The sequence below is a fragment of the Cryptomeria japonica genome, chromosome 10 (genome assembly GCF_030272615.1).
Source record: "Cryptomeria japonica chromosome 10, Sugi_1.0, whole genome shotgun sequence".
Lineage (NCBI taxonomy): Eukaryota > Viridiplantae > Streptophyta > Pinopsida > Cupressales > Cupressaceae > Cryptomeria > Cryptomeria japonica.
In genome coordinates, this window is record NC_081414.1 from 754,828,006 (window position 1) to 754,850,573 (window position 22,568).

The 22,568-nt window shown below is 36.0% G+C and overlaps 1 protein-coding gene across 1 annotated transcript; it reads right to left on the reverse strand.

Moving 5' to 3' along the window:
* Positions 1-449: 449 nt before the first annotated feature.
* LOC131859187 (endoglucanase 3-like) lies at positions 450-5,865 on the reverse strand. The gene is made up of 7 exons (XM_059212754.1): positions 5,707-5,865; positions 2,496-2,588; positions 2,282-2,403; positions 2,041-2,116; positions 1,445-1,520; positions 742-911; positions 450-566 (listed from the first exon to the last, which is right to left on the reverse strand). Exons 1-7 carry the CDS (start codon positions 5,863-5,865, stop codon positions 450-452), a joined length of 813 nt encoding a protein of 270 aa, XP_059068737.1.
* Between the last annotated feature and the right edge of the window lie 16,703 nt (positions 5,866-22,568).

The following is a 22,568-nucleotide window of genomic DNA, read 5'->3' on the forward strand; positions in this document are numbered from 1 at the left end:
TTTTTTTTTCAAGATTCTGTTAAAGATTTTTTTAGATTTCAGAGTATTTTTACTGTGATTCTCTATGCTGTAGCAGATTCATTTTATTTATTTTTACTGTGATTCTCTATGTTGTAGAGTATTTATTTAGAGATTTCATTTTATTTTATTTTTATTTCTTAAATGATGTAGCATAGCATTCTGCAAAATCTTCGAATGGAGAAACGCGTGAGGGTATTTAGGGTTTCCACATGTTATGAGGATTTGAATTGTGCACTGCGGGTGTTGTATGAGGATTTATATTGTAAAACCTCAATAGCATATCTGTGTCTACCATAAATTTCATAGGTCTTGGCATAGAGATAATATAAACCGCCATAACTGCAAAATGACGTTTGAATTGGGGGCATTGCTCTTCAAGGATTGGAAGCCTGCACTTTATCTAATGGCATACTTTTTAACCCTGCTTTCTAAAATGTATGGCCTCTGGGTGTTGAACAACTGTGGTGAATAAGCTGTGGATACTTGGAACCATACCCAACCATGTATGACATCTCCAGAGGATTGGAACCCAGTATACAGTCCACCTACCACAACATTAAATTCCTCAGAATAAGACCTGGGTTGTTCGCCAGAAAGCATGGGCAGTGACACTAAAATGTTTAGAAAACAAGGATAAGAAGAGTTGCCTTTTTAACTATTATTTCCATCATGATTATAGTTTGACAACTTGCTATTCTTTTCAGTAACTGTTCCATATACCTGGCACTTTTCTACTGCTCTAATCGTGCGAGGAGTCAATGTCATCGCCCCACAAGACACTAGTAGTCTGGAGTAGCTGAGGTATTTTGCATTGGCTTTTTCGTTGAATGTAGTTCCTAAACTCTGGCTGTTTCCTTGAATGTAGTTCAAATATTCGGCTGTTTTGTTGCCTTATGCAGCCATCCAGCTCCCGGTAGCAGTTCAAGTCTGACCTATTTTACTGTAATATAATCTGAAAGCATACCACATTTAGTTTGTTTACTTGATACCCAGAATAAGAGCAACAAAATGCACATAATGCGGACTTAAGGGAGTTGATTTAAGATCTTCCGTGCTTATGAGAGGAAGAAATTGAAAAGGTGTGGGAAGAGTTGTAGGCTAAGATGGTATAACTACTTCAGACCTAATATTAAGGATGGGGAGTTCACAGAAGAAGAAGACAGAATCATCTATAGCCTAACCTAAAGACTACAGATGATTATGCTTCAAGTAATTCATCATCTAAGTCCACAGCTCTTTCCACACGTTCAAGCCTACCCCCAAGGATCAGAGATACCCCAAGGATCAGATAAATCAGCACAGAAAATGTAGAGCGTTGGCCTTCAAAGAAGGCAATGGCTTTTGACAACGCCTCTCTATAATTATGCAAACCACGAGACCTCTGGTGGTGGTGGTGATAGTGTTAGAGTCTAATCTCACCTACCCCATCCACATGCTCCATATGCACAGGTGTTTACAGAATTAGCAGATTTAGATTTGTTTTCAACATCTACTCCAACCTGTCCACCATACCTTCTCTAGTGTTAAAACATTATTTTATATGCAAAATTCTGGAAGTTTCCAGCTACCTCCTGACCATTCTAGAAACATCTAAGACCTCCATTAAAAGAGGCATTTTGTAAACATTCTGGGTATGAAAGGAAGAATGAAAATATGGTCTGATAATTAAAAATTTGTCTTCCTTGTGTGCTGCTCTGTTTTTCTCCATGCTCTGTTTTTGTGTTTTGTTTTGGTTAGCTCATTCCCACAGATCTGTAGGTGGCTCAGCAAATATCCAACTGAATGAAATTGGACGGTTGAATTGCGACTTGAGATTTATAGGGCTAGGGAGGCCTAATGGGCACGTAATAGCAATGATATAAATTAACTAAAATGGATTTTAAGCTAAAACGCAGGGGCAGTGGCACTTAGTAAAATGTTTAGAAAACAAGGATAAAAAGAGTTAAAAAATGCCTGTTTTTTCCATCATTATTATAGTTTTGACACCTTGTTATTCTTTTCTGTAACTGTTCTATATACCTGACGCTTTTCTATTGCTCTAATATGGCGAGGAGTCACTGTCACCCCCCCACAATACACTAGCTGTTTGGAGGAGCTGAGGTATTTAGATGTACATGTAACATACTGCAGTTTAACTTCGGTAACATGCAAACTAATTTTATTTTAAAAAATGAATTTTAATAGTAACCACTATGAAAAAACTGAAATTTATTGTACCTTTGATAAAGGCACTCATGCTACAACATGTTAATTGAAACACCCAAATATATCGTCTGATTCAACAGCTCCTAAACTCCGGTTGTTTCTTTGAATGTAGTTCAAATATTCGGCATTTTTTGTTGCCTTATACAGCCATATTGCAGCTCCCCGTAGCAGTTCGTCCTAAGACAACACCCAATAAAATCATTTCTAGTCTGACCTATTTTTACTGTAATATAATCTGAAAGAAAGCATGCCACATTTAGTTTCTTTACCTGATACCCAGTATAAGGGCATAAGAATGGACAGAATGCAGACTTAAGCGAGTTGATGTAAGATCTTTCATGCTTATGAGCGAAATCAAATACCTGAAAATGAAAGTTTTATGAGCTACTGAATAATAAACAGAATTTATTAAAGCTTTCAAGCTGCTGCAAACAATGTACCATCATGGAAGAACCTGCAAGTGTTGCAGGGGTTTGTTTTACGAAACAGTAGGGATGCATGCACCTCTAAGTGTTACAGCTGTGCAACATCTGAGCCAGGCTTGAAAAGGTGTGGGAAGAGTTGTAGACTAAGATGGCGTAATTACTTGAGACCTAATATTAAGGATGGGGAGTTCACAGAAGAAGAAGACAGAACCATCTATAACCTAGTTTAAAAACTACAGATGAATATGTCGTCTTTTTCTGAGAACTCCCATAATTAACATTATGCCTAAAGTAATTCACCATCTCGGTCCATAGGTCTTTCCACACTTTTCAATCCTAGCCGAAGGATCATATAAATCAACACAACAAACGAGCGCTGGTCTTCAAAGAAGGCAATGGATTTTGACAGCTCCTCTCTATAATTATGCAAACCAGTAGACCTCTCACAGATCTGTAGTTGCCTTTCACCAACATAAGAACACACAACAACACCAACTTACTGAAAAACTCCTCACTTTAGCCTCAACAAATACCTAACTGAATAAAATTGCGGTTGAATTGCGACTGTAGAGTCCTGGATTTATAGGGCAAGGGAGGCCTAATGGGCATGTAGTGGCAATGATAGAAATTAACTAAAACAAGATTTGGGAGCTCAAGAATCTCCCTCGGAAATCACAGGAAGTCATTTACACAAGTCAAGTAGGGAGGGAGCTAAGATTTTGGGAACATATTTTTGTCAATCTCCAGCGACAGTTAATATTGGGTAGCATTTGTCCCACTGCCCACGATGTGAAAAGCGGAGAATCGTGCCAGTTTCGAAAGGCACCGGCTTTAACAGGCGTGCTTCTTCTCTGTCTTCTGTTTGGTTTCTATTTCTCTTGATTTTGTTGGAGTTGAAAATTACTATAGGATATCTAGAGCGTTGGCCTTCAAAGAAGGCAATGGCTTTTTCCAACTCCACAGATCTGTAGTCGGCTCAGCAAATACCCAACTGAATGAAATTGGACGGTTGAATCGCGACTTCAGAGGCCTAATGGGCAAATAATAGCAATGATATAAATCAACTAAAACGGATTTTGTTGAACCGATTCCTATCAGATTTTAGGTTTGCATCATTTATACACAGCACTTTAGAAAAGGAGAGGGTTGGGAGGACTAAGATTACGAGGTGGGGGCATAAATGGTCCACTTGGATTAGTGGGTAGGTATAGAAAATAGTAAAATATTGGAATAGTGGTTAAGTGGGGCAAATTAAATTAAATAAATATATTTATTTTATTACATTAGAACAATTTTAGGTTAGGAATCATTTAGTATCTTAAAATTTGATAAAAAGATGATCATTTCCTAGATTTATGAAAGCAAATATAACAAATTTATTTTACATGTTATGTTTATATACATGTTTTAAAGTATTATAAATAGTGTTAATATAAAGAGATAGTTCATATGCGCTTTAAGTTTTTTTATTTAAAAATAAATAAAATTAAATATATTAGCTTATATGTCTATAATTTTTTTAAAAATATTTAAATTTATTCCAAATAATGAAGTAGTTTATATGTGAAACAATTTAGATATGTTTATAAAAAAATATAAGTTTAAATTAGGTGCAAACGATAGAATATTTAATACATACTTCAAATTTTAATAAGGATTTAAATTCATTTTAAATTACAAGATTGTTTTTAATTAACTGTTAAACCTACATGTCTACTTAAAAACCATATATCTATCTTAAATTTTATTTTCTATTTGTTTTATACATATTATGCTTATTGTCAAATGTTAATATTTTGATTTGTAAATAGATATTAAATTTGTGATCCAATAAATATGATTTGATGTTAATGGGATCATGCGATTACACTCTATCCTTTTTTGTCACTAAATTTTAAAATTGAGCTTAAATAATGAGATATTTACCACATCTATTCTAAGAATCAATGGTAAAATTGGTTTTAAATAATGAGATAGTACATACCTACATGCTAATGTTAAGTGTTAAAAATGATTTTAAATAATGTTAGAAATTGATTTTAACAATTGAAGATGATCCTCTCCGAGTTTATGTTCCACTATAAAATATTTTCATGGATGAATGGATTGGCTACAAGTGGGTATTGATTGTACTTTGCAAGAATACTAATAGGAGTAGTGGAGTCTCTTCAATACTACAAAGCTCATGGTGACATGCTCTCCTACTTATGATTAGATTGACTACAAGTGGGAATACATTGTACTCTACAAATATTCTAATAGAAAAAATGAAGTCTCTGTAAGATTACAAAGGTTAGGCTAATATTTATATTTTTAATTAGGTGTTAGATCTATATTAAGTGTTACATTAAGTTTAAAAAATGAGACAATCTACATGTTTGTTTAAAAACTACTATAAATGTTAAATGTGCTATATATTTTATAAATATTATGCTTATTCTTAAATATTAATATTTTGATACATCTTAATATATATCATATTTATGGTCCAATAGATGAGAGTTTTTGTTTATAGGCTCATGTGATTACACTCTATCCTTTATTGTCATTGAATGTTAAAGTTGATTTTAAATAATGAGATAATATACAGGTGCACTCTAATATTAACTATTAAAATATACACTTTAGATCGAATTAAAATGTATATTGTGCGATATTATACTTATATTTATAATATATGTTAAATATATATATATATATATATATTTTTATATTGCATATAAAGGAAAAACGTTGATACAGAAATGTTAAAAAAAGATTACACGAATTGTTTGAGTGGACACCCGGTCCAAACTTACCAAAACATGCAGATTAGCTACTGCGTTTATACATGGGGGAGTATCTATTTTGATCTATAGACTATACTATTAATTACAATTGTGAACCAAAAAAAAAGGGAGTATTCAGGGCTGCCAGTCAATTATCCTTGAAGGATTTTTTCCTGTAGAGCATCCATTCATGTGGTCCAACCCCAAGGGCCCTCCATCCAAATGACCTATTTTTCATCAAGAAGTTCAGCGAGCATTTGAATCTGATCTTGAACAAGGTCTCGCACTTTGGCCACCTCTGCTCCCAAGGTCTCTAGAGCCAGGTCCACATCTTTCTTTCCTTTGATTGTTCTCCTCCATTTGTATCCACTTTCCAGCTCATGAAGGAACATCCTTGCATTTCCATCTTTTATGAACTTGAAGAACTTGTTCTTTTCTACATTCATCGTTACTGATACCTGCAAGAGAATTCGATGAAGGGTGAGTCCATGAAAAGACTCAGTAAGGACCCTACCCTAGCCCTGAAATTTATCTTCATTTCTTAATTTCCAAATGTGCCATAAAATCTCAGAAGTAAGAACATACAAGAAAAGGTTAGTGTCCTTTTTTAGATCTTTAATATATCCGATTATAACATCAAGAACAATAAATTGAACATGAATATCAATACCAAACAATAACCAGATCTTTGAAAATTAGGGTTTTGCATAATTTTTCTCATATCTCACAAACTGCTTGGATTGTTTGCAGAATTTTTTTTATGCAGGTTGGGAATGGTATCAAGAGTATCTAGTGAAAATTTCAGATTTTTTGGATCAATGTTACATTTTCTATGAATTTTTTATGATTTTTCATACAAAATTAATTTTTGGAGCAAATTAGCAATTTTTTTAGATTTTCTTACATTTTTAAAAATTTCTTGAAATTTTACAAGTTCTCTATTTTTTTATGATGCAAAAGAACTCATGAAAAATCAGATCTTTGAATTTGTTAAACAACACATTATTGATGGCCCCTTATTTCACAAAGTCTTTTGGATCTAAAATTTACGTAACTTGTGTGCTTGCAAGAGGGGTATTATTGAAAAACTACTAACAAAACTTTATTGCAAAATTTTGGCAAGGGTTTTTGATCTTTATTGTGTGCGTTGTTTTCATAGATTACCAAACACTTCAATTGGTGTACTAAAATTGAACCGGTGTCTTTTGTGTCTTGGGCAATAAGCTCTTTTTGTCTAATCTCTAGAGGGCCTATCTCCCCATGTGGTCATTAGTACTACTAGTGAGGAGAGAATGACGCAAGTGGTAGCGAGGAAAACCCACCTCTTTTGAACCACTATAAATAATTGTATCCATGGTGAAGCCATGGGTAACATGTGCTGATTAGTTCAAACCAACACTATGTCTCCCCATAAACCTGCTTGATCAAATTTATTTGATCAGTTGTAGGGTGTAACCCCTACCGGCTAAGAGCCTTCTGTATTTACAGATCTGAAAGTGCCACATGTATGGCCACACGAGCGAATGCCTTTACTAGTACTTTTTGATTTAGAAAGCCAAAATCCTTCTAGTTGTTGGGACAGGAGGTCGGACCTCTGGAGCAGCGCACACTATGGACATTGCAAGTACACCTCAGATTCATTTACATTCCTTCCAACTCTTGGTCTTCCATACTCATTCCATTTTCATCTAGTCTCCCACATCTTGGTCAATACCTAGTTCATGGTTGAAACCTGTTCCCAAAAATCTAGGAGAGAAGCTAAAGAGGCTCAAGAGTTCGCAAACATGAGTGCCTATGAGTATGACAATGATGTCTTTTTCAATTCTGATCATACCACATTACCTGACATGGATGCCTATAGAAACACTCAAAATGTTGAGAACATGGACACTACAAACAACAATGATACACATAATGACATTGTGGATAACTTTTCGGTACATTCAGCAAAAGTGGAAGACTCCATTATGGATCCCTTTTTTAATCGATTGGTTGAGGAAATAATGAGGAGAGATAGACAATATTTCTTACAAGTGATGGCACAAAGTGGAGCCAAGATACCTCATGATTTTGACATGTCTCAAATAATGGAACATAGACCTATTCAAGAAACTCAACTCAACATGGATCAAAGGAGGCCTAATAGTGGAGGTAATAGAGGACCTGAGGTCCCATACACACATGGTCAAGCATATGATACTCACCTTCGTAGACCATTATGGAAGTCTTATGCAGAAAAATATACTCAATCACATACCAATGCTAAGGACCAACCACCAAAGCAATCGGATCTCCAAAGGCATGATCAAAATTTGGACACAAGGAAACCTCGCGTCAAATTTGGGGGCAACATATCAGAACAAACTCATGACATGCCTATAAAATATGGTATACATGGACAAAACAGATATCATATTCCTCATCATGACTCTATACCAAGTGGTCCTTATATGCAACATCACTATAGACCTCCTCCATATGAACATGTGTATGATCAATACCATCCATATATGCAGCATGCTCCTCCTCCACCTGGTGGTTTAGGAATGGGATATGGCCCAAGAAGTTGGTCTCTACCTAAGAACAATTTGGAGTAGCAAAATAAGGACTTACAAAAGAAAATGGAAGATATAAATAAATCGAAGCTAGCTTACACAATGAGAGACATATGTCCCTATCCATTTGAAAAAAAACATTCCAATGCCTCCTATTCCTACACATTTCGTGACACCTAAGTTCGATAAGTACAGAGGCAAAGGAGATCCTAAGGCACATAGAAGATAGTTTTTCATAGCTTGCATTGAGGTAGCAATAGAAGAAACATATTTGATGATATTATTCCCACAAAGCTTAGGTGATAAAGCTATGGAATGGTTCTCTCAACTTCCACCTGGAATTAAGTCATGGGGTGATCTAGCAGAAGCTTTTATCCAACATTTCTCATACAACATAGAGATAGACATATCACTCACTGCTTTGTGCTACACCAAGCAAAAGGATGGAGAGTATTTTTCATCATTTTTAAAAAGATGGAATAGCTTTTGACTGGAGCTATGAACCAGTGGGGACAATCTTAGAGTTTTTAGATGTCCCTATTGGGAATTGAACTTGGGTCTCCACAATGAGAACCCAGTGCCTTAACTAGTTAAACTCAACACCTTGGGCTGATATATTTATATTATTATATTGTATTATATTATATTATATTAATTTTAATATTAACTAAACTATATTCTATATTTAAAAATTTAATATAATATAATATTATATTACTCTTAATAATTTTCAAATCCTTGACTTACAAAAGGTTGTTACACAGTTCCTCTGGTCTGATGGCAAAGGAAAAAAATATGCATTTTGTTAAGTGGTAGTGGTGTCACATTGACAAAAATCTTGGTGGCCTTGGTTTGAAAGATATTAAATTCCAAGGTATTTGCGTCACTGCAAAATGGATATCCCATCCATTGGAAGGACAGGAACCTTGGAAGATCCTAGTTAGAAACAATATTTAGAATGTGGTTCCTAAGAAATCTAAGTTGTTGAAGGGTCTTCCCTTTAGTGACCTTATGGCTGGCACCTTCCCTATCTTGGTCCAAGGTACTTGTGTCTTCAAATCTATCTGGAAAGCATGAGAGCATGTTAGGAGGCTTATTGTTAATACTAATATTAACAACAATAATTTCTTGCATGGGGAAAGGTCAATTTGGTAGAACCTCTACCATACTTCTAAACCTCTGGCGCTTACTCAAGGTTGTTCTGCCAAACTTTGGGCCAGCAAAGATATAAAATACCTTATGAACATTCTTGAATTTAATGATTTAATAAGTCGGGAGGACCTCAGCTCCAAATTTGATCTTCCTGCTTCCCAAAAATGAACCTATAACATGATCAAAAGTGCTTGTGTTGTCCTCTCCTTGCCTATTATTTCCCATGTGGATTCTCATAGGTTTCTCTCCTTCAAGTGGCAAGATGGCTCTCTCCTCACTAAAGTCAAGGCCCACTCTATTTACAATTTACTCACCTATGATGACTCCACTGTTAAACATGCTAATCTGAATTGGCACTCTATTTTGAATGAATCTTCCTAGCAAAAAATTTTGGGTAGACTGTGGAAGAGCCCTATCCCTCCCAAAATCCAATGCTTCAAATGGTAACTTATCTTAGATATACTTCCAACTAAGAAGGTTACCAAGAGTATTGAGCTCTACTCTATCTGTAGAGTCCCCGAGGCCAGTAGACACATATTTTTTGATTGCTCTATGGCTAAAGAGATCTAGTTAGTTTTTGGTATATACATTCTTGTCACTGTGGATGTTTTAGATATTATTTTTGGTACTATTCATGGGCTCAAAAAAGAAGCTAATTTATTTTGGTTTACGCTCTCAGCTCATACTCTATGGTATATTTCAAAAATTAGAAATGAAGAAAAATTCCATCGTAATGATAAAATCTTTACCGAGTCTTTCTGTAGGCTCACTTTTTATAATATTGATGTGCATATCTATTTTACTATGAATGTTGAGGAACAAGCTCCTTCGATTCCTTAGAGATGGCTACGATACTATGTTCATTTACGAGATGAAGGATGGGTACGAATAGAGAAGGATTGCGGAGAACCATGTTTCCTTTGAACATGCCCTTTTCAAGCTACTAGAGGAGATAAAGAGAAATAGAGGACTCTCTTATGCTCATGTGGAGATGTTGTTGCAGCTTCAGGTCTGCAAGAAGATTGTCTGGATGGAGGGATCACAAGGTTGGACTGCATGGGTAGAATAACATTATGAGATCCTTCAATGAGCTATTTTTACTACAACACTATATCTTTTTTGATTATGTATGATACCTATGGATATTTGTGGTATAGCCGAGGTAGGCGTGTGATGTAACTGTTTTGGCTCAGGCTTAAAACTCTGACTCTCTTTTTTGGTTGAGGTCTGGCGTCTGGGACTCTCCTTTTTGGTTGAGGTCTTGCATCCCCAGATGTACTCATTGCTTTAATAACGATTTTTAATTAAAAAAAAAATAAAAAAAAATTAATATTTCCATATTTTATTTACAAAAAATTGTTAAATATATTATAGAAATATATTATTACTACATTTTACATTATTATAGATCTATATAATAGACATATATAGGGTTAGGTCCATGTTTTTCAATAACATTAGTACAATATAATATAGAATATAATAATATTAGGATTATTAAATAGATTCCAAAGATATTTGTCCCTATTTTTTAAATAGATTTCTTAAAAGATGTATATGCTAGTAAGATAGTCTAAATATGTATTAAAAGGTTAAATAAAAAGGCAGGCCACACTTTCATTTTAATATGAAGTGTTAAAAATAAATTTTAAATAGTATAATAGTTGAGATTTGTATTACAATATAAGATTAGGGTTTAAGTGGATTATAAATAATGAGATAGTACACAAGCTCATTATAAGATTGGGGTTAAACTATATTTTAAATAATGAGATAGTTCACAACATCAAATAAGAAGACTTTCTCCTTATGCGTCCTACGAGTAAATGCTAAAATCATTAAATACATGAGTAAGACTATCCCTTCATGTGTCTTACTATTTAACTTTTTGAAACTAATTTTAACCAATAAGAATGATATACTCCACAATATGAAATAACAAGACTATCCTCTAATACGTTCTACGATTAAATGTTAAAATCATTAAATACATAAATAATTCACAACATTAAAATAAATCTTTTGAACTAATTTAAACCACTCGAATAGACAAGCAATCTCTAAATTACGCATAACTCACTCCAACAAAATCAAGAGAAATAGAAGCCAAATACAAGATAGAGAAGAAACACACTTGTTAATAATGGTGACTTTTGAAACTGATAAGATTGAGTAGATCATCCTACTTTTGCACATCATTCATTAATGTCCTTTACAAGCTTGGTGAGGATTGAGATCAAGCTTGGGGGCTTAATATTTGCAAAAGGAGGAGGGTTTGTGGGAGGGGAGGGAAGGTTAGCGTCATCATTAATATTCTTGATAGAGGATCAATCCGAGCCTGTGGTTTTGGAAGACTTTGACTTATTAGAGGAAATTGAATCACATTCCGAGTCCTCAATAATTTTCACCTCCTTATGCTCCTCAATGTAGGGACCCTCAACAAGGTCATTTTGAGAAGTAGAGATGGCCTTGCGTTTGGCCATGTGTGCGAGTCCTTTTCTAGTAGAAAATTTAGGGCCTGAATGGGAAACTTCAGTAGAATTAGATGGGGTGATAATGAGGTCAACATACAAATTAGGGTTATAGGTGGATCCAATTTCAACAACGAGGATCCCACCTAAGGGCATTTGCTAAAAATGAAAATAATATAGCCTACAAATAAGACCCTGTCAAGGGGAGGTTTACCGTAGCAATAGCCCTAGAGATAGATTGAGACAAGGAATATAAACCCTAGTAAGGAAAGTTTAGTCTTATCCCATGGTACAAGTGGTTCAACATAGACAAGAGTTGAAGGTGAAATCTCCTCTTCTTGCCATTGAGCATGAAGTATTTCATAAAGAGTAGGGCAACCTCCGTCCAAACACATGGGAGATCCTTACGATTGTAGCCACTTTACAATTTAGAAACAAAGGCTGTAGATAATTTGGGGTCATGGTGGGCCATGCCATCCACATAGGAGTCCAAATCTCCCTGAATAACGTTTCTTTAGAGTTTGCCATTATTTTTAAATTGAGATCACTCATTTGGTTCAACCTGTTTCAAATCTATCCCCATCTTCGCAAACCTAGATGCCAAAATATGATAGTGATAGGTCTAAAAAAAATAGGGGTGGCTACCAATGTAAATAAAATTTTGTTGCGTTAACTAGCTAGGAAAGGAAAGGGCAAGAATAGAAAAATTTAAAAAGGAAATTTGTGCAAATGGAGCCAAACTTTCAATTGTTAATCATCTTGCTCAACTCGACCGACTTGTCCACCACCCCATTACTCTTGCGTTGCTCGTGACAAAATTTGACTTCTTCAAAGGTAAGGCAGAGGGGGTGACACTTGTCAATGAGAAGTTAAACCTTCCGGTTTGGCCTAGTCACCTCATTCAGCATCATGATGGTGTTATGAGAGTCTACCTTCAATAATGATTTTTCTAAGGCCCAACTCACTTGCCACATGAAGCCCATGAAAATCGACTACCACTTTAGCCATCCGGTGAAAAATTTGTTGTTTCAACATTAACCCCATAGGTCATTCATATTTATACGTGCTTAATTAATCATTAATTAAACATACATATATGTGTTTCACCTAGATATTACCATGATACACACAATTACATAATTTCATCAGGTCATTAGGCCTATCTCTTCAATTAAATCAGATACATTATTTAATTATTATACTATGACAATGAACTTAAATTTAATTATTATACTATGACAATGAACCTAAATTAGTGTATCTCTTGACTAAAACAGGAGATTTTTATGCATTCTCTTTTTACATTTGTGCCACTATTGTCATATCTAACAACATTGTATTGATATTTCCTCTTTTACACATTGTTATAGTTTGTTACATTATCTTTCCCATGGGGTCTCTGATTTATAAAACTCTCACACTTATATCATTAATGAAATTCTAGGGTGTTATGCTTAACACTTGTTTTTTTTTTTAATTTGGGGGTATTGAGATAGACACTCCACTTGATTTTCTTCCTTCAACCTTGAAACTTGTGCTCCTTCTCCTTTCTACCCTTTTCATCTATTTAATCCAGCTAAGTCTTGCATACTTTCATTTCTCTCTCGATATTTCTCTCTAAAATCCCCATGGTGGTTCGACTAGTCTGACATGAAACATTGATACAAAAATCTTTTAGATAATTGAATCCAAAAAATTTCTCATAAATTACTATTTCCCTCTTTTGATAGTTCCTTTTATCCTATTACATCAATTATTGATGGCATGTCTTATAACCAATGTGCATATGATTATAAGAGATTATAGAGACTCACCTTATGTATAGTATTATACATACAAGCTAAACATGGGTGGTTGTATCCTTACAGAGTCCATTTTTTTATATGGGTTGATGAACTGATATCCTTAAAGCACTTGAGATATTTAATTTACATGCATATTTTTAATGCCACATACTTTAAAATGTATAAAATTATTTTAAACCTCACATGTATATCAAGGTGGGGACAAAAAGTAATGGTAAAGTTTACATACAATGTCATTTTACATTTTTTGTTTTTCTCTATTTTTTTTACTGGAGTACTTTTATACACAAAGACATTGACAAATGGTATATTCTCAAGTAAATGTGAATTAGTTCGGCAGAGGACCAACTAAACACAAATTTGTGTGTTTGAACGACTAAAGATTGTTGTATCTAATCATCAAACAAAGTTAAGGAAAGTAAGTTACAAATCATACAAAGATAGTTTATACCGCAAATACAATTTTCTACTTTATATTCTACTCATTTATAGACATATTCAATTTACTATTTTATTTTATCTTTATTTGAAGAGATATTTTACTTTGTGAAAAAAATCATTTTATTTCACAAATCTATCATTCGTTATTTAGTAATTTGTTTCATTATAAGATGATTCTTTTGTTTTGTTCTTACTTTGAAAAATATAGAAAAATGTATTATTATACATTTAAAAGTTATTTGTCAATAGTTTTATTTGTATAAAATGATTTTCATGAAGGAAATAAGATTATTTTGACTGAAAATATAAAAAAATATGTTTTGATTGCAACAAAAAATAAGAGAAAATAAATTTATTTGATTGTTTATTTTTCGAATTAATGAAAGCAATAACAAGAAAATATATATTATTCAATTCATGATGAATTGAACATTGAAATAATTAAATTTAGATAAAACTAATTAATTAGATGTGACTTTAATATAGACTAATTAAATAGACAATTTCATGAATTAAATTTTTATTACACTTAAAAACACTTCATTTACAATGATAAATTTGATCTTTTATCAAACAAAATAACCAAATGTGTTTAAAGGATAAATTAACCTAGTAATCTAAGGTATAGATTTATTTTATAACTGTTGGGATGTATGCAGACAATCCCCTACAAGAGTTATGAGTTTCTGCTACAAGAGTTATGAGTTTCTGGGAAATTTTTCTTTGCATTTTGAATAGTTACTGTATGGTTTATTATCGTCTTTAAACATTAAGTGCCATCAAATTTTTTATATTTTAAGAGATAACATTTAAGTTTTAAGTAAAGACAAAAAATAGTTTTGCGCTGATGAGAATTCAAGGATAAAAACAATTTGATCCTTTGATCGTACAGTTCTGGTTTCAAAGGTAAGCCCTGCAACGTTTAGTATTTATCTTTTGATCATTTTTGTTGAGGTCAAAACAATTTTTGACTAGAAATTTTTTCTATTTTAGCGGTAATAACAATTTGTGACTGAAATTTCGGTGAATTTTTTTTTTTTTCCCAAGATTCTGTTAAAGATTTCAGAGTACTTTTACTGTCATTCTCTATGCTGGAGCAGATTCAATATTTGTTTAGAGATTTCATTTTTATTTTTTTTAATTTGTTAAATGATGTACCATAACATTCTGCAAAATCTTCGAATGGAGAAACACGTGAGGGTATTCAGGGTTTCCACATGTTATGAGGATTTGAATTGTGCACTGCGGGTGTTGTATGAGGATTTATATTGTAAAACCTCAATAGCATATCTGTGTCTATCATAAATGGCGTAGGTCTTGGCATAGAGATAATATACACCGCCATAACTTAAAAATGATGTTTGAATTGGGGGTATTGCTCTTCAAGGATTGGAAGCCTGCACTGTATCCAATGGCATACTTTTTAACCCTGTTTTTTAGAAAGTATGGCCTCCGGGTGTTGAGAAACTGTGGTGAATACGCTGTGGGTACTTGGAACCATACCCAACAATGTATGACATCTCCAGAGGATTGGAACCCAGTATACAGTCCACCTACCGCAACATAAAATTCCTCGGAATAAGACCTGGGTTGTTCGCTAGAAACCATGGGCACTGACACTAAAATGTTTAGAAAACAAGGATAAAAAGAGTTGCCCATTTAACTATTATTTCCATCATGATTATAGTTTTGACAACTCGTTATTCGTTTCAGTAAGTGTTCCATATACCTGGCACTTTGCTACTGCTCTAATCTTGCGAGGAGTCAATGTCATCGCCCCACAAGACACTAGTAGTTGGGAGTAGCTGAGGTATTTTGCATTGGCTTCATCAGCTCCTAAACTCTGGCTGTTTCCTTGAATGTAGTTCAAATATTCGGTTGTTTTCTTGCGTTACGCAGCCATGCAGCTCCCCGTAGCAGTTCATCCTAAGACAACACCCAACAAAATGTAGAAATTCTATTGCAGTCAATGATTATTAATCTCCTATCTCATAAAAATTATTTAACTGCTGAAAATAAATTTACAGCTGAATATCGAAAAATAACACAACTGCAACTTTACTAAAAATACGGAAAGAAATAAGCAACACAAGGACACAATATTTTTGGACAATCGTCCCTGGAAAAACCCCTAAGGGAAAACCAGTTCTACAGGTGGAAAATATATTAATCTTCAGCAATATAAGAATTACCAAAGAATTCCTTGCCTCTTACTGGCAGAACTCTGACAAACTCTTAATATCTCCTGCTGATATCCTCCACTGCTATATCAACGCTATCACTGTGCCTCTTGCTAACACTGCAAGACTATTTGCTATCACTGCAAATTCTTCTCAAGACTTCTTGTTTTCCAAATGACCCATGACCCCTTTTTATACTACTCTATTGGAAAACCAACTGCCGAGATTAATTCAAACCAACGGCTGAGATTAAGACAACTCAATAACCAATTACTAATTTTGGCTATGAGGTGTCACCTAAAAAGAGCCACTATTAAATAACAATTGTTATTATCCTAACAACACTTGTTTGACAAAAACAACCATTTTCTAATTCTAGGTCAGGACGAATAGCTGTCCAAAACTACCCATAACTAATGTTGTTATTTCTGGGTAAGGACGAACAGTTGTCCAAGCTACCCATAATTAACACTCCCTCTTAGCGAGGAAGCTGTTCTGCACGACACCCATCTTATCTCTAAAGAAGATGAATTTTGCCTTCCCCAATGCCTTTGTTAGAATGTCTGCTACCTGCTCCTCTGTAGGTATGTACTGTAGCTGAACAATCCCCCTCTGTACACAATCCCTGATGAAGTGATACCTGATGTCTATATGTTTCGATCTATCATGAAACACTGGATTCTTAGTCAACTTGATGCAACTCTGATTGTCGCAGTGTATCACCGTAGTCTCAACCTTCTGACCAAACAAGGCTACTAGCAACTTCCGAAGCCATATAGCTTCACATGTCGCCATGCTGGCTGCTATGTATTCTGCTTCTGATGAACTCAAGGCCACAGATTTTTGCTTCCTGCTGAACCAAGAAACAACTCCTGATCCCAGGCTGAAACAACATCCTGAAGTACTCCTTTTGTCCATTGTACTGCCTACCCAATCTGCATCAGTATAGCCTATCAACTTGATACCTTCACCTCGAACATATCTGATCCCGTACTCAACTGTACCATGAAGATAACACAACACATGCTTAGCTGGCGTCCAATGCACTCTCTTTGGCTCTACCATGAACTGACTAAGAGAGTTTACTGCAAAGGCTATATCTGGCCTGGTGTTGACCAAATACATGAGCGAACCAATCAGCTACCTGTATAGGGTGGGACCAACATCCTTTTCCTTGGATGCATCTACCTTCCTCCAATTAGTGATCATGGGTGTAGACATGGCTTTGCAATCTTCCATCTCGAATCTCTTCAAGATTTCAATGCAATATTTCCCTTGACCAAGGAAAATCTCTCCATCAGTCTGCCACATCTCCATGCCTAGAAAGTAGTGCATAAGTCCCAAATTCTTCATCTCAAACTCTTCTGCAAGGTCCCTCTTGCAATCCTCTATGAGTCCTAGCGCACCAGTAAGAAACAAGTCATCCACATATAGAACAAGAATGAGAACCTCACCCCCAACCACCAAGTAGTAGAGGTTCGCATCAGCCTCACTCTTCACAAAGCCCATTTCCTGCAAGTATGTATCAATGCGCTCATACCACGCTCTGGGAGCCTGCTTGAGTCCGTATAAGGCTTTCTTTAATATGTACATGTGGGTCTCTTTGCTGTGTGCTACAAAGCCTTCTGGTTGTTCTATGTATACCTCCTCCTTCAATTCTCCATTAAGGAATGTTGTTTTGACATCCATTTGATGGATCTGCCATCCCATCTATGCTGCAAATGAGATTACAGCTCGTATAGAAGTATACCTAGCCACAAGAGCAAATATCTCCTCATAGTCTATTCCCTCCTTTTGAGAAAACCCCTTGGCCACAAACCTCGCCTTATATTTCTCGATGCTACCATCTGCACCATGCTTTATCTTGAAGATCCAGCGCGATCCAACTACTGCTCTATCAATTGGTCTAGGCACTACCTCCCATACATCATTCTGTATTATTGAGTTATATTCCTCAACCATAGCATCTCGCCATACCTGATGCTTTGCAGCTTCCTGATAGCTGGAAGGTTCACTATCTACCAACTGGCTGACTAATGCCACATAGTCATTGAACTTGGCTGGTTGTCTCCTCTGTCTTGTACTCTTCCTAGGAGCTCCCATAGACTCCTGAGTATCCCTTTGTATGTCTTGAACCTCATGGTTCCTACTGCCAACTATAGAGGATGAAATATCAACCTCTATATCATCTAGATGCATATCCTGCTACACCAGTTGCTCCATACTCTGTGAATCTTCACTACCTGAGTCTATGCTTGCACTAGTAACTGTACTTGAGCTTTGTTGTCCTTGACTTGGACTTGGAGCTTTCGTTGGCTGCTCACTCCGATCATCTACTGGCAAATCTCTGGATCTTCTAAACATCTTGTCCTCCATGAACTTGACATCGCGTCTGACAATAATTCTTTTGGTCCCTGGAATGAACATCCTATATGCCTTTGAAGTTTCACTATACCCAACAAGGTACCCCTTCTCTACAGTCTGATCTAACTTGGTACGTGTGTCTCCAGGAATAAGGCAATATGCCAAACTCCCAAATATCCTGAAGTGACCAACATCTGGCTTCTTCCCCGTGAAAGCCTCCTCTGGTGTCATTTTCCCTAGTACCTTGTGTGGAACCCTATTCTGAATGTAGACTGCTGTACTACACGCTTCTGCCCATAAGTAGCGGGGCATGTCCTGGTCATGTAGCATAGCCCTTGCTGCCTCTGAAATAGAACGGTTCTTCCTCTCAGCAACTCCATTCTGCTGTGGATTGTAAGGAACAGTCCACTCTCTCTTGATTCCTTCTCTGGTACAGAAATCCTGGAAGTCATTTCCTTTGTACTCGCCTCCATTGTCTGACCGAAGAACCTTTATCTTCCTTCCTGTTGAGTTCTCCACAAGAGCCTTGAACTCTTGGAAGCGACTGAAAACCTCATCCTTGGTCTTCAAGAAGTATATCTAGGTCTTCCTGGAGAAATCATCAATAAAGGTAACATAATACTCATATCCTCTGAGAGACTTTGTCGACATTGGTCCACATACATCTGAATGTACTAGATCAAGAACACCCGTAGATCTGGTGTCACTCCTTGGAAAAGATGCTTTCGCAAACTTTCCCAACACACATCCCTTACATACATCATCATGCTCTATGCTCAGCTCTGGAACACCTGTCACCGTCTCACGAAGCAATCTAAGTGCTCCATGATGAATATGGCCCATCCTCCTATGCCATAGCTCCCCAAGATCTCTAAGGTTACTGCTGCTCATGAGTGCCTTAGGAGTATCAAACTGCAACCTATAAAGGCGACCACTCCTAACTCCAATAGATACGAGTGATTTCCAATCTTTATGCTTAATCAAAACATGCATCCCTCTAAAGAGAACATTATACCCTTTATCATGAAGGACAGATACAGAAACCAAATTCATACATAAGCCTGGCACATGCAACACATCATGAAGAGGAATTACCTTTCCATTCTCCCTTTGAAGTTGAACAGTCCCTTTCCCAACTGAGTTGAGCTTGGACAAGTTCCCCATAGAGATCTGGATTCTGGTGTTTTCCTCCTTGTAGCTGGAGAAGTACTCTCGAACTCCTGTCATATGAAATGATGCCCCACTGTCTATATACCAGACACTCTGTGAGGTTGAGCTAATCATATAGGCTATGAGTGCAAACTCATCCTCCAATCTACTAGAGAGCTCCTCTGCACTTGCTGAAGCTGCCACTTGGTTCTTTCCCTTCTTATCTTTCTTCCTTTGTGGGCAATCGCTGACATAGTGGCCAAACTCGTGACAACCAAAGCACTTGACCTTAGATAGGTCCTTCTTCTTCTTTTCAATTTGTGAATTTGCTCCTTTGCTAGATTCCTTCTTTGTTTTCCCCTTTCCCACTAGGGCAACATTTTCTTGTTCTACCTCACTTTTCTGACTCTTATTGTTGGCTCCATTGACAAGGCTTAGTCTAAGCTCCTCCTGAGTGAAATCACTCCAAAGTCGATCCCAACTTGGTAAGGTGTCTCGTCCATTAATAACTTGAACAAAGACATCCCACTGCTTAGAAAACCCATTTAGGGCTATTCTTACTAGCTCGTCTTCATTTGGCTTATCTCCAACAGCTGCTAACTCATCCTTGACAAGTCTAAGCCTGGTGAGGTAACTTGTAACATCTTCTCCCTTGTTCATCCGGTTATTCCTCAATTTTTCTCTGAGAATCAGCTTCTGGTTAGTGGTAGCATTCTAGTACAGATTTAGAATGGTGTCCCACATCTTCTTCGCTGTATCTAACTCTGCGATATGTGGAACAACATGGTCCTTGACACCATCAAGGATTATCCTCCTCGCCTTGGCATCATCCTTCTTGTATGCTGCAAGTTGTACTGGATCTGTAGGTACAGCTACAGTACTGGTAACATATTCCTTGATACCATTCTCTTCCAGCAATAAAGAAATTCTGGCTTTCCAGACACCAAAATTTGAGGCACCATCCAATCTGTCCTGATCTCTCAAACCTCCTGAGGCCATCTCAAAGAAATAAAGGAAAACAATAACTCGAAAGAGGTCAAACTCAAATTTCTTTTCCTTTGCTTAGTGTAAACCTTTTCTACCCTCAACAAAGCTCTGATACCATGTAGAAATTCTATTGCAGTCACTGATTATTAATCTCCTATCTCATAAAAATTATTTAACTGCTGAAAATAAATTTACAGCTGAATATCGAAAAATAACACAATTGCAACTTTACTAAAAATACAGAAAGAAATAAGCAACACAAGGACAAAATATTTTTGGACAATCGTCCCTGGAAAAACCCCTAAGGGAAAACTAGTTCTACAGGTGGAAAATATATTAATCTTCAGCAATATAAGAATTACCAAAGAATTCCTTGCCTCTTACTGGCAGAACTCCGACAAACTCCTAATATCTCCTGCTGATATCCTCCACTGCTATATCAACGCTATCACTGTGCCTCTTGCTAACACTGCAAGACTATTTGCTATCACTGCAAATTCTTCTCAAGACTTCTTGTTTTCCAAATGACCCATGACCCCTTTTTATACTACTCTATTGGAAAACCAACAGCCGAGATTAATTCAAACCAATGGCTGAGATTAAGACAACTCAATAACCAATTACTAATTTTGGCTATGAGGTGTCACCTAAAAAGAGCCACTATTAAATAACAATTGTTATTATCCTAACAACACTTGTTTGACAAAAACAACCATTTTCTAATTCTAGGTCAGGACGAACAGCTGTCCAAAACTACCCATAACTAATGCTGTTATTTCTGGGTAAGGACGAACAGTTGTCCAAGCTACCCATAATTAACACAAAATCCTTTCAAGTCTGACCTATTTTACTGCAATATAATCTGAAAGCATACCACATTTAGTTTCTTTACCTGATACCCATAATAAGAGCAACAAAATGCACAGAATGTAGACTTAAGGGAGTTGATTTAAGATCTTCCGTGCTTATGAGAGGAATAAAATACCTAGAAGAGAAAGTTTTATGAGCTACTCAATAATAAACAGAATTTATTAAAGCTTTCAAGCTGCTGCAAACAATTTACAATCATGGAAGCACCTGCAAGTGCTGCAGGGCTTTGTTTTACGAAACACTAGGGATGCATGCACCTCTAAGTGGTGCAGCTGTTCCGGCAGCAACATCTGAACCAGGCTTGAAAAAGTGTGGGAAGAGTTGTAGGCTAAGATGGTATAACTACTTAAGACCTAATATTAAGGATGGGGAGTTCACAGAAGAAGAAGACAGAATCATCTATAGCCTAACCTAAAGACTACAGATGATTATGCTTCAAGTAATTCACCATCTAAGTCCACAGCTCTTTTTACACTTTTCAAGCCTACCCCAAGGATTATGGATACCCCAAGGATCAGATAAATCAGCACAGAAAATCTAAAGCGTTGGCCTTGAAAGAAGGCAATGGCTTTGGACAACGCCTCTCTATAATTATGCAAAGCACGAGACCTCTGGTGGTGGTGGTGGTGATAGCTCACTCCCACAGATCTGTAGTTGGGTCAGCAAATACCCAACTGAATGAAATTGGACGGTTGAATTGCGACTTGAGATTTATAGGGCTAGGGAGGCCTAATGGGCACGTAATAGCAATGATATAAATTAACTAAAACGGATTTTAAGCTAAAAAGCAGGGGCAGAGGCACTTAGTAAAATGTTTAGAAAACAAGGATAAAAAGAGTTAAAAAATGGCTTTTAACTATTTTTTCCATCATTATTATAGTTTTGACACCTCGTTATTCTTTTCTGTAACTGTTCTATATACCTGACGCTTTTCTGTTGCTCTAATATGGCGAGCAGTCACTGTCACCCCCCCACACAATACACTAGTTGTTTGGAGGAGCTGAGGTATTTAGATGTAGATGTAACATACTGCAGTTAATTTCGGTAACGTGCAAACTAATTTAATTTTAAAAAATGAATTTTAATAGCAACCACTATGAAAAAACTGAAATTTACTGTACCTTTGATAAAGGCACTCAGGCTACAACATGTTAATTGAAACATCCAAATATATC

Excerpts from the sequence above, each read along its gene's own strand:
- LOC131859187 (XM_059212754.1), bottom strand. The coding sequence starts at position 5,865 with ATGAATGTAGAAAAGAACAAGTTCTTCAAGTTCATAAAAGATGGAAAT. Across the intron at positions 2,404-2,495 it reads GCCCTTATACTGGGTATCAG|GACGAACTGCTACGGGGAGC; the intron begins GTAAAGAAACTA and ends GTGTTGTCTTAG. Across the intron at positions 567-741 it reads GAGCAGTAGAAAAGTGCCAG|GTGGACTGTATACTGGGTTC; the intron begins GTATATGGAACA and ends ATGTTGTGGTAG.